Genomic DNA, 12,911 nt, shown 5'->3' with positions numbered 1-12,911 from the left:
CCAAGGGTTTACCATCATAGAAAGTTTGGTATTTTTGCTTGAAAACTAATTTAGGGATAATTGACAGAAATATTAGTGGAATTGCAATATCTAAATGCAAGGTAAAAACCGACAAAACAGCACTATAATAAATGACTGTACTTCTTACATGTCAGATGTAAGAAAATGTTGGTTTGGTACAGACCGCAGCAAACGTCACACCATCATGAAGATGAAAATTGTGATGCAAAAATGATCGTTCACACTAATCATCAATCATAACATCATAACAAAGCAATCTGTCAAAATAATCAGAATATGATTTCATCTACCATATCACTGAATTTTCTTTCGATCAACTAATCAATTTATTGACTTATTGTTTCAGCCAGTTTAAACCACTGTCGCTGGTGAGCACTGAATCATACCATGAATGCAGTCTGTCTCGCCTCAGTCATTGCATATCTACTGACTCTACTGTATTCTGGTCTATTAAGACCAACCTGGAAAAATAGACATTATTTATCATGATGCTGGATTTGAACCTTTTTACCCATTCCTACTGCAGTGGCACTTACATTTGTTTTTTAAACGTGACATTAAACACACAATATATGTGTGTGTGCTAAAAGCCAAGCCTGCTGGCCTAAATTACATTGTCAGCATCACTGTGTGAGAGCTGGCTAGAAGGACGGAGGACATTTTATCCGTCCCAATAACACCAGGTCACTTAGGTTTCTGACAGCTAGGCCAGCCTATTGCGCTGAATGACACCCTGAATGACGAGGCACTCAGATGACAGCTAGAACCGGAGCCAGCCTACTTACACTAAAAGCTACATGAGAGGAGAGGGACCTATTTCTTTTCTCCGGGCTGAGATTATGTTTCCAGATGAGCTCCTGAAGCAGGTATAAAAATAATTTGAGAGATCACGTGAGCTCAAAGACTCTCAGGATATGCACTGACATGCAAACACCAAACTGAGGACGCAGAAATAAACCCCAGAGAGAGCGTTTCTGTGCCCTTGAGAAAAACACACAGACAGTATGGACAAACAGGAAGCTAAGGAAGGAATTCTGTGAATAAAAATACTCGCTTTCCAAATGAATCTAGGTTAAAAGGAGATGTTCTTGTTCTGCGGGACGCCTAGAGCCTGGCATAGAAACCAGCACACAAGCTGGAGACTGCATGTGAGTGACATGAGTCTGTGTGTGTGTGCGTGCCTGCACAATACACTGCCAACTGAGCCACATCCATCTCCAGCTCAATGACGGCCTGCCCAGCCAAGTGTGACTGAGCTGCCGACACTACACCCATAGAGAAATAAAAAAATGTGACCCCGCTGGCCCATCACGTAAGGCTGGAGGGGTGAGAAGGTGCAGGCGAGGGGGAGGGACGTTCTATCAAACTGAACTAATGGCTCAGTAGTGCAGCACATAATGGAGAGTTAGGCAGAGCAGAGTCAGCAGTTCTCCGCTGCAAAGACGGAACTACGCTGTCATTTTCCAAAATAATACATGATCTCGTTTATGAATCACTGCGATTACAGAGGTGTGAGCAAGGAGATTAACAACAGTGCAACCAGACGCTGGCCAAAGACGTTACAATAGACAGTGGAAGACCAACATACTAGAATAGAACCAAAATACCAATATCTTATTGGGCCAGTTAAAGAAATTGTCATTTTTTGTCCTCAAAAATGTTGAAATATGCTGACATTCAACACACACAGATGACGCATCTGAAAAAAAGCCTTACAAGTTTAACTTTTGACTAATGTAATAACCTATGTGTGGCCTTAACAGAAGGTATGAATGTATCCCAAGATATTCCTCCATACATCAGTTGATACATTTCAATCTGATTCCACTTCCAGCGCTTTCATTATGGCCTTTTTTCACTTAATAAACCATTCTTCATCTTAACAACTAGTAAGTAGTACTAACACATTTAAGTGCTTCTAATTTAGTGGGTAGCACTCAACATGGTTGGAGGGAAGAGTTTACCATAATATCAGCTCATTCACAGTCATCATTGTAAATGCATATCTTTGGACTGTACAAAAGAAGCAGTCTTTCATGAGGACTCTGAGGACGTTTTATTGACTAAATGATGGATTGATTAATCAAGAATATAATTAACAGACAGTGAAGTTGCAGCCCTATTGTATATCATTTTACATGTTTGATTATTCATACTGAATACACTGAGACAGACTGCTGACACTGGCTGCTGCTGCTGTGCCATGTTGCAACTTGTCTATGTGAAAGTTGTAAAGTTTTATATGTTTGCAGAGTTGCAGAGGGTCAAGCTGTTGCAATAATCTGTGAAAAGGGCTTTTCAGGGTGAATTCAGGCATAAAGTTACATCTTAATGAATTTTGCATCTTTTGGACATGTTGAATGTGTATGATGTAATTACCTAACGTCGTCAAAAACACAGTTGCTAACCCAATTAGCTGAGTGTCCTGCCTCATCTCTGACGAGCCTTTTACATCATTTCATGACTGATTTTTACAGTTTAACAGGAGCCCATACGCAACATCTAACACTAAGCAATGAAGCAATCACCACGTCAGTTGCATGCAGGCCGCTCTAACCTTCCTGTTCCTCCAGGTGGAAATAATCCTATAAATAGGCTAAACGGCATGGAGACGATAGGACTTAAACAGTAAATACACGGATCACATGACAGGGCTCTTTTAACAGGACTGGGAGGCATGTGAGCGGATGTGCACAGCTTCTAGTGATGCATGTGTGATTGTTTGCAGGCCTACATGCAGCTCAGTTTCCAGGCTGAGGGACAGTTATGGGTGGCTCCAGCAGGGACTGTGGGAGGCTCTAATGTAGCTTTCATTAAGGAATTCAGGACCATCTGTTTCAAAACAGTAGCAACGGGGGCAACGTGATGTCACCTCCTGCATCTCTGTCACATGTACACAAACAAACCGACTGTTCCTGTGTCCTTCTGGGACAGAAAACCACACCCCAGTCAGATGTAATGGGTTAACTGAGCACTGAGCATTACCTTAATAATCCAACAGCTCTCTGTGCTTCAGCTATGAATGAACCTTGTTCAGCTCTTACATAAGGGAGGCATGTATCCTTAAAAAGGCAGAAGGAAAAACACTGCACCCCGTCCTCCCTCCTGCCTCAGTACGTCAGCAAGTCATTCACTGCTGCCTGACTCATGCGTTTCATGAATGAACCAAACGGCAGAAATACACGTACACCTACCATCAGGCTGATGAAATAACACTGAAATCACCTGTCACAGCATGACTGTACAGTACATCAGACAGACCTGCATGTTTAGTCCTAAAACAGTGCAAAATTAGCATCCTAAAAAAAAAGGTGACAGCCCACATATGCTGCTGCAGAACTGCATTGTGCACTGCCAATCACTGACCCAGATTTTCCTGCAAGAGAAGAGGGAGAAAGAAAACACTGCAGGCGTTTATTTACCTTCCTGTGCCTTCCTTTGAACACCACAGCAAAGGCTCCATGTCCAACCAGGTCTTTTCTGCTGTACTCAAAATCTCCCACAGCCTCCATTGCGATGGGCTGATGGTCCAGCTGATGCCTTGAATGTTGCTCTCTTATTCAGAAAATACTCCTGGAGCAAATGATCCACTCAGTCCTACTGATGCTGCTTCTTGCCACTGCGGATTTATTTCATGACAGGCTGCTCTGATGTGCCTTCTTGCATAAATAAGAGATGCAGTCAGGACATGGTGCACTCACATGCCCTGTAAGTAGGTTGAGATGTTTGCAATATCACACAGAACAGACGGCTCTGAGCATGGCTAGCAACAATCCTGAGCTAAACTGTATCAGTGCCAGCTGTCAGTCTTTGACCCAGTTGGATAGCTGCAATCCAGCTTTGCATTACTCTCCAAGGAAGGCTCACTAAACACAATGCGTGTCCCCGGTCACCTAACCTGTTCAGTGGGACAGTCTACATGATGCCAACCCCGCTGGACATGACCATGCAAAGGATTGGCAGCAGCTGTAGACACCGAGCTATCTGTTAGCCCGACAGTGACATAACCCTGTGGCTGCACCTAGCGTCATAGCTGCTGCCCACAGAGGCTCTCTGCAAACATGCTAACGAGAAAATGGAAATAACGTTACCGTGTTTGGTGATACTGAATAATTTAACCCGCTCCTGTCTACAACATACGCGCTCTAGCAGCCTATACGGCTAGCACACACCAGCGAGCTAGTCCACAGTCAATGTTAGCATAGAAAGGATGCAACACAAATGTCAACAGAGCTGCTGTTCGTCTGGAGGCGTTAGTCCTTGCTGTCTGTCCTCTTCGACAAGACACGTTTCTTTCCGCTTGACAAACACAGACGTCTCCTCAGTGGACATTAATTTCATCCGTGTGACATACAAGACTTCGTGGTTTCCTTCGTCGTCAAGTCTGACAGGGCAGCTAACGTTAGCACTGGGAGCAACTGTCGCCCTCAGTTACATTTAGGTTCCCGTTAAGCTGCTGTACGTTCACCAGCTGATATTAACTGTACAGTTTTAATCAGTGTACAGCTCTGTCACATCACAACAGACAGCAGGTCCTCTCGCTGCGCTGTTGACTTGGACAATACTGGCTGCAACTGCCGTGTTACGTATTTATATGCTATCCTTCCGCCGAGGCCAGCTTTAGACCTTTCCTTCCGCTGCGAGGGTTAGTCCGTCTACTGAGGCTCCGAAGACTCGTTGGAAAAAAGTCGTGGTTTTTTGCTATATATGAACTAACCTGGTTATTTATATTGCCTTAGTAACATTATTTATATTTATATTCCCTTTTTAGACGCTCAAAGGTATTTGAAGAATGAGTACACACGTGTACAAAGGGTCTTTTTGGGATCCCGGAGGTTCAAAGCATTAGAAATGAGTCAAGTTTGAGTGACTTCGGCGTAGAGCTCTGATTTTCTGCCAGAACCCGATTCGCCCCAACCCGCCTGGTTCGGGTCAGGGTCTTACCAAAGCTGCTGTCATAGGTCGGGTTCGGGTCAGGCTTTGACAGAATAAGATTTAATATTTGATTTATAATGCATGTGATTGTAATGAATGAATTTGTTATTTATTTATTTTAAGAATGAGGAATGTATTGTATTATATGCACTATATAGTTTACTTTAGCTATTAATAAACTATTTAGAATACTTATTTTAGATGAATTTGGGTTCGTGTCACACAGAATTCTTTCAGGCTCGGGTCGGGTCGAACCCGATGTTTTGGGCCCAATCAAAGCTCTACTTTGGCTACATTATGATTACATTGTTTTTCTTTTGCAACAAAGACAACTGGGGTGAAAGAGGAGGATATTGCTGTCAACGTGCCCATATGATGTGTTTCATTAATATTGAGACGTAAAATGATTATACAGGTATTGGTCTAAAAATAGCCTGACAGACATTGACACAGTTTAAGGGGACCAGGGAAATTGACTTTCCCTGTCAAAACAGACCATATATGATAAAAACAGGTTGTATGGCATTGAGGTCTATTGCTTACTGTAACTGTTTAGATCTGACACCCTCTAGTGGCCGTAAACACAACTAGACTTTTGTCTTCAAGCCTCCTGGAAAACTGGGAGACACATGAAAGGCTACATAGATATACACATCTGATTGAGGACTCTGAGGTTATGTGCCCAGAATTTTGGAATGATTTATGTGATTTATAAACCTTTACAATTAAAATGTATTATGATGGGTATTTTACAGGCTGATTACAGTAGGCTAAGTTCACAACATATTGATTACTTTTAAGGGCTTGGTATTGATACTGGTGTCTGTAAAATATCTTACTTCGGGGAATATATAGATGTTACACCTTTTTTATAATCTTCTCTGAAACAATTGTTGCTTAAATTTATTAATCTGTAAGATTTTCTTCTTGCATATTTTCTACTGCAAATATTTTCTTGCTCTGAGGTATCTCATTAACCTAAACCCTCATCAATCAACTAGTAAATGTGGATTTTAATCATTGGGTGGTGAAGGAAGCAGACATATATTTTGACCAGTTATTCCCGGCTATTTCAGCTGTTGAAGAAAAAAACTTTTTAGCACCATCCACAGCTGCACCAGTATTTTTTCCTCTGCTAGTGCTTGAAATAGTGTGTGCTGCTGGTCTGATCTGCAGAAAAAGGTCAGATGAGCAGCCACCAAATCCGTAATTTTTCTCTGTCATCTCTCCTCTCTATGGGGCCCTCCATACATTGGGGACCCAGGCTTTAGTCCCTTACGAGTTGGCACTGATAACAATCCCTGACAGCCCTAGGAGATCAGAGGAGCTGTCAGCAGCAGGGCTGGTCAGTGGCTTGTTAAAATACACTGTAACAGGATGAAATGTGACCAGTTGCCAGACTGACCTATACTGTGTCTTTAAATAATTAAAACTTATTTTTTTATTTTCCAGGAAAACACCTCTAGAACAAAAGCTGAGGTATTTCAGATCTCTTTGTATAATCTATTCCTATGGGATAAAATGAGTAACCCCAACCAATGATTTAATATGGTCTAATACACAAATGGCTGTGGAGTAAAAATTTGCTTTGATCCAGTGCAAATCTGATATTTAACATGTCAAATAATTGTTAAACTTATTTTTGTGATTTTGTTTAAAAGAAGTGTAGCCAAAAGTGTAGCCTAAATATAGTCACTAGTTGTTTCTAAAGTGGACTTGACACTGTCATACGAGTGACAGTATGAGAGAGCCAATGAACTGATGAACTGTGGTTTTTAAGCTTTTACTGACATGTAGCACACGTTTCCAGCACTATAGTGAAATTATGTGAAATCTGGGTGTTTTGCAAATTCACACTGATTCTAAAGAGTAAATATCAAAAGCTATTTTTGTTTCATAAGCTTAGCAAAGATAGGATTTATTGCAGAACTGCTGTATTGGATGGTATTAAATAGTCCAGGGGTACTAGTAACTGCTACCTCAGTGCATTGTACAGTATATAGAGAGGAGAAATAACAGCAAAAAGAAGCAATAATAATGTGCAAATGACAGTTAGGTGAGTGTGAAGGCAGTTCATAATCCCAAGGCAGGTGAACAAAAGCTGTGAGTGGCCCCGGTGCAGTGGTGTGTGTAAATTCTTTTTTCACACTACATGTTGTGATAGGTATGTAGGATTGGTGGAGGTGTGGTGAACCAGTGTAGTGCTGGGTGTACATAAAGAGGTCCTCCACCAACTTCAAGTCTGAGAAAATCACCCTGATAAAATCACTGGGGTTATTATCTGGACTTGGACTGAACAGAAAGACTGGGTTCATGGACTTTTGAAGAGATGAATTTTTACCCAGCAGGGTGCGTCTAAATCGATAAGCTATTGAGTTGCATTATGGGAAATGCAGGATCTAGTGTTCTTGGAGCTTGACCCATATTAGTGACTTAAATAGGTTGTCTCAGCCTTGCTTTGACTTTTCTTTTGTTTAATGTGTATTTCAAAGTCTCTCCACATATTAAACTGCTGGAGTACTTTTTTTAATTATGACCTATAATGCTTTCCAATGCACTGCAGTTTCTATACTGCCCTGCACTTATTTACTTACTTATATGGCCTGTGTGCGCCTACGTTTATTCTGTAGAACCTTGGGAAAACCCCCAGTGACAGCTTAACCTTTCTCAGACTTTTAAAGTGTACACAGTGCAGTGACTGTGACCTCTGAATTACTGAGGATGTGTATTAGCAGACCATTTCAGCTTGTTTTCAACAGCGTGAACAATATGTTCTTTTGTTTCATTCACACTCAGGATCAGGTTGTTGTCAGAACATCAAGTTGTTCTCCCTCATCTTCGTTGAACTTTGTTTCCCAAAGCCCTCAAATGTCTTGTTTTATCCACAACCCAAAGATATTCACTTCACTGTCAGAGGACTAAAGAACGCAGAAAATATTCATTCAAAATGATGCTAATATTAATATGGCTTATATTTAGTAATACCACAGTGCAGAACTTTACTTTTAGTAGCTTCTTGCGATGTGAATACTTATATACTTTATATAATGCTTGTTTTTTGTGTCATTTATCTAAATCTGCAAAATCGATGTAGTGGACTAGAAGTATATAGTAGAGAAAATACTCAAGTTAAGTACAAGTGCCTCTTTGTATTTAAGTATAAATTGTAGTTTAGTACAGTACTTGAGTACTTCCAGCACTGGCCATTATTGATGCTACTATTCACAACTGTGTTTTCTAAAATCAAAATGTATACAATAGGGGCATCATGGTGGCCTAGGGGTTAAAGACACTGACGTACTGCATGTAACTGCAATGTCCCCGGTTTGAGTCCAGCTAGGGATGCATGTAATTTCCTCTCTCTTTCCTCATTATTGCTGTATTCCATCAAGAAAGTTTTAAATAAGTCCCTCAAGTATTTAAAAAAATGAGAAGAAAAAAAAACATGTTCAGCAAACAAGTGTTTACTTTAAAGAATAACATAAAAGTGCTCATTCTGGCTGGTTTAACAATGTCAGTGTCCTGAAACAATAGTACGAAGCAGTCTCACTCAGCCCTCAAATTCAGAAATGTATAAAAGTATCTCCTAAAATCAGAGTTAATTAGATAGCTGTAGTCTGAGTCAGTTCTTCTTCTTGGCTTTGGCTGATGTGTTTGAGGTGGAGTTGTATGTGGGGGACAGCAGCATGGTGAACAGCAGCAGCAAAGGCACCAGCAGGTACGGAACATATATGGAGACCAGCAGCCAACGCTCCTGTGGGGTCTGGGGACCTGGGTGGGGTTCCATAGGAAACTGGTAGAAGAGGATGCGACTTAGGATCGGGACTAGTGTGGTGGCCACATGTGCGGAATACACAATGGCAGGAGTCCTGATCCACTTACAGCCACCTGAGAGACAGGAAAGACACAGTGATCAAAAGACTGCAGAATGACTAACAAACCCAAAGCAAATACATGAAAAGAGCCTATTAAAATGACAATGTTATTTATACCTATATAAACTGTCTTTTGTTTATCTTCCCCATGCATCACAACTTCACTGGGTCTCTAGTGCTATGACAGCAAAAATCCAAAAGAGGTCAGGCTTCTGATAAGCCGCACGCCAAACTCCATAAAAAAAACTAATTATTTAAATGCGGGCTCGTTTAAGCGTGAAAGTACTTTTAAAAATATGATATTTAAAGAGCTCCTAAGAATAGATACATACTATAGTCCCACACCTCTAACTCTGTTCACCAAGAGGCTGTCACAGAATAAAATAAGAATTTCCACACAGTCTTCGAATAGACGTAGACGTAGATGTAAGCCAATGAGCAAAACAATAGGCCTCTTAATGTGGATACGTTATCTACTTAGATTGAAAAATGAATGCCGTATTCAATTATAGGTCGTAAAAATGACAAAAAGGCTATTTAATCAAGTTAATGCGCGTGTTTACTGCGTTAATGAGCAACGCAGCTTTTAACAGACAGGTTTGTAAGCGCAGTCTGGCACAAGACTGTCAGAAACAGATTCCACACGAGAATGTTTTGTGCTGACTGACCTTTTAGGAAAGCATAAGCTGCGACTGGAAAGAAAGGCAGCTGAAACAAGGCCTCGCAGAAAATGAAAGACCTGAACCAGTCTGGAGGATCCATCATCAAAGGGTCTTTGAACTCCTCTGCATACCACTTCACAAAATCTCTCATCTGGGGGAAATTCAAGTCAATTACAGCCACAAAACAAGTGATTGGAACATGTATAAGTTGTATTGTACCGTTGCTTCTATCCTCTCCTGGTACTGACACTTACCGGCTGAGGATACACATGTTGAGGCAGCAGGGCTTGCAAGTCAATAAATAACGTGATAGGAATGTGAGACGCAAAATAGAAGAAAAAGATGATTTCTAATACACGGATAGCCATTATCTGGAGCTTATACAGTGCACACGACAGACAGGAAGCGACCCAGTTCACTCAGAAGCGCTGTCCTCTCGCTCCCTACACGCTCTATCAGACGTTATTTCTGAAATAAAGAGGGGACGCGTGTTCCCAGGATGGATCCCATTGGCTGACGGAGGGACATGTGGGCGTTCCTGATGATGGCATCATTCATCCCACGCCATGTTTGGACAGGCTGCTTCAGGAGCTCCTCGAAAGGGTCGGAATTGTCCATAAACATGTTTTTTTCTCATACTATATGATCGAAACTCCAATCGTTGTACAACCTTTTTTGTAATATTTCTTTTTCTAACTCAGTTTTTATGTTTATGTACTTGTTAGTATGCATACATTTTTAGATAATCTTGAACTGTCATTTTTGTTCTGCTGATAATACATCACTAAAAACATGTTCTATAGGTTGTTGGTTTACTAAAGTTTTGAGGAAAAATAATAAATGATAAAAATGGTATGAATGAAAATCAGTAATAAAAAATAGATTTAGAATATAAAAGAAAAGTAATAAAAACATTTTTTAAAGGTCCAGTATGTAACATTTAGGCTCTACTGTCAGAAATAGAATATAATCTTCATAGGTATGTTTTAATTAGTGTATAATCAGCTGAAAATAATAATAAAAATAGTTTTCATTACCTTAGAATGAGCTGTTTTTATCTACAGAGGGACCTGCCTTTTCCATGGAGTCTGCCATTTTGAACCACCATGATTCTACAGTAGGCCAGGATGGACAAACCAAACACTGGCTCTAGATGGGGTCTTTTCTTTTTTCTTTTATTTTGCAAGGTATGAATGGTATGAAGTTCACCTGTCCTTTAATAATAAATAAGTAAACACAAGAAATGTATTTTAGAAAGCAAACATGTACAGAGTTTTTGTGCTGCTTTTTATTTTGTAACAATATATATTATAATAATGCACATCATATATAACATTTGTGTTTTAATTAAGTTATCAAAATTGATTTAAAAAATGAAGAAAATCAAAGTTAAAGTAGAAACACTGAACATGATTAATTTACAATGCCAAACAAGAAAATATGAATACATATTTTTTAACCATACAAGTAACATTATGCTACTTGTTTTATTTACTTTTTCTCCCTGTTGAGTTGTTTGTGTCATCATCTTTCAGTTGCTGTATTGGAAACAGCATTTGAAAGGCTGCCCCAATACAGATAATTGTCACGCAAAAAGTTGTGTATTGTTTTAAATACACATACATTTTCAGAATACTGCTTGATCCGGAGTCTTGGTATATTTATTTAGATGGGACTTTGATCGTCCAAGGTTATGCTGGCTACTCGTAGACATTTAGCTTCATGATATTCAGCCTCATCTTTCACCAAAAGCTGCGGACTCTCAACATCCACATAATCCTGCAAAAAAAGAGGACAAAAAAGTTTATGTTCAACGACATCAAGGACATATTCATAAATGTTTGGCCAACAAAAAGTTGTTTGGTTGGTTTCTCCCTGTGTCTGACATTTACAAGTACATTTTAATAGCCAAACAATAAACATAAAGGTGTTCCGCCTACAGAAACCTCAACCACACTGTTTGCAGGGGTGGATCTAGAGAAATATTCATGGGGTGTCCAGAGGGTGGCATGGAAACTTTAAGAGGTGGCAGAAATATCTGCTGATTTAAATCACAAACAATCTTATATATCAATAGTGGAAAGCAGATTAGTAAAGCATTCAACAGAAATATCTAAAGGTGGCATTAGAAATGAATACATTGTTTTATTTTTAAATCTTCATACATTTTTTTAAAATACATGGCTTTATTCATTAAACTTAAGCCTGTCCCTTAGTTTAAAATATGGCCCTAACAGATCATTAAATTAATTAGTTTTTAGTTTAAAAATTAATTTAGTGAGCTTTTGAGATGAACGAGCATAGTTTAAAAATAATAAACAAATTGCACTAAAACCACAGAATAATGTCTTGGCATCTCTGAAAATATGTTGTAATACATAAACTCAGTAGCAGCTTTATTAGGTACAACTGTACAGTCTAATGTAATCCAACTGTTCTGCCATAAAGGCCACTTTCATGTTGCCTATAATGTTCTTTGCATCTTTTGCTACACTGTCCTAGATGTGTTAATTAGATTATACTTTTGAGCCTTGAGGTCACAGTTGGTGATTCTGTTGTTCTGGACTACATTATATGGATGAAACAATGTCATCCAAAACATAACATTATAAACTTTGTAAAGTAAGAATTTATGGCAGAGCTGTTCTATTGCATTGTAAGTAAAGTAGCCACTAAGTGTATAATATGACAAGTATGTGAAGTAATATGCCTTCACATGCTAACCTAAAGTAGCCTAAGACTGTTTTTGGGACCATGAAGGTCACATTAAGATTCTCACAAATTACAACAAGGAAAGCATGGAAAAGATGATGATTTAATAACATAACCTTTAAAATATCAATAATGAGTCATGTAAAGCAAGCTGTTCCTTACTGCATCGTTTTCAATGACGTTCTCCAGCATGCGGACAACGTCTGTGAACGAGGGCCTCAGAGTGTACGGCTCCAGCCAGCAATCTTGCATGATATGAAGTCTGTGGGGTTTAGACATTTCAAGGGATTCGTCATCTTATGATTGGTACAAAAGGTGTTTCCACCCAGCAGAAATACACAGTGGGAAACACTTTTTGTGTGAGTGCTGGGCAAAGCCTTATGGTTTGATCCCCACTCAGGGCAGCTTTGCTCGTGGTCGCCACTGTGCTGATTACTGAAGGTGGCTGATTGGACGTGACTTCCTGCTTTCGCATGACTATCCAGCTCACACAGGTGTGTGCTGTTTGCCGTTGAATCTGAGCAGTCAAATATTTCTTTCTTTTCTTTGTATCTTACCAAGTTTAAACACTGTGTACATGTTGCTCTTATGTGTATCACTGTTTATACCTGTTCTTAATTATGTTAAAGCTCCAGTCAGTAACTTTTATAAAAATAACTTTTTGTCATATTTGCTGAAATTTTCACTATATCCTGACATTAGGGTT

The 12,911-nt window shown here is 39.6% G+C and overlaps 3 protein-coding genes across 3 annotated transcripts in view; all 3 read right to left on the bottom strand.

Moving 5' to 3' along the window:
- ulk2 (unc-51 like autophagy activating kinase 2) overlaps positions 1 to 4,597 on the bottom strand; it is a 35,510-nt gene extending 30,913 nt beyond the window's left edge. Inside the window, exon 1 of the mRNA XM_035679565.1 lies at positions 3,444 to 4,597. Coding sequence (XP_035535458.1) covers positions 3,444 to 3,533 — 90 coding nt within the window. The 5' untranslated portion in view covers positions 3,534 to 4,597. The remainder of the gene's footprint in view (positions 1 to 3,443) is intronic.
- A 3,802-nt stretch (positions 4,598 to 8,399) lies between these two features.
- On the bottom strand, positions 8,400 to 9,861 carry tmem97 (transmembrane protein 97). Its single transcript, XM_035680175.1, has 3 exons — positions 9,748 to 9,861; positions 9,500 to 9,644; positions 8,400 to 8,844 (listed from the first exon to the last, which is right to left on the bottom strand). The coding sequence occupies exons 1-3, from the start codon at positions 9,859 to 9,861 to the stop codon at positions 8,579 to 8,581; spliced, it is 525 nt and encodes a 174-aa protein (XP_035536068.1). The 3' UTR covers positions 8,400 to 8,578.
- Positions 9,862 to 10,780: 919 nt separating this feature from the next.
- Positions 10,781 to 12,911, bottom strand: part of si:ch211-167j9.5 (tyrosine kinase receptor Cad96Ca) — an 11,403-nt gene continuing 9,272 nt past the window's right edge. The window contains exons 11-12 of the mRNA XM_035680239.1: positions 12,368 to 12,467; positions 10,781 to 11,272 (exon numbers count right to left, since the gene is read on the bottom strand). Coding sequence (XP_035536132.1) covers positions 11,159 to 11,272; positions 12,368 to 12,467 — 214 coding nt within the window. The 3' untranslated portion in view covers positions 10,781 to 11,158. The remainder of the gene's footprint in view (positions 11,273 to 12,367; positions 12,468 to 12,911) is intronic.

This window comes from Morone saxatilis, unplaced genomic scaffold (assembly GCF_004916995.1).
Source record: "Morone saxatilis isolate NCDOM2014 unplaced genomic scaffold, NCSU_SB_2.0 Contig8, whole genome shotgun sequence".
NCBI lineage: Eukaryota > Metazoa > Chordata > Actinopteri > Moronidae > Morone > Morone saxatilis.
The sequence above is the reverse complement of the archived record's forward strand: the minus strand, read 5'-3'. Positions and strand labels throughout refer to the sequence as shown.

Excerpts from the sequence above, each read along its gene's own strand:
- tmem97 (XM_035680175.1), bottom strand. The coding sequence starts at position 9,861 with ATGGCTATCCGTGTATTAGAAATCATCTTTTTCTTCTATTTTGCGTCT. Across the intron at positions 9,645-9,747 it reads AACATGTGTATCCTCAGCCG|ATGAGAGATTTTGTGAAGTG; the intron begins GTAAGTGTCAGT and ends AATTTCCCCCAG. Across the intron at positions 8,845-9,499 it reads AGCTTATGCTTTCCTAAAAG|GTGGCTGTAAGTGGATCAGG; the intron begins GTCAGTCAGCAC and ends CCTGTCTCTCAG.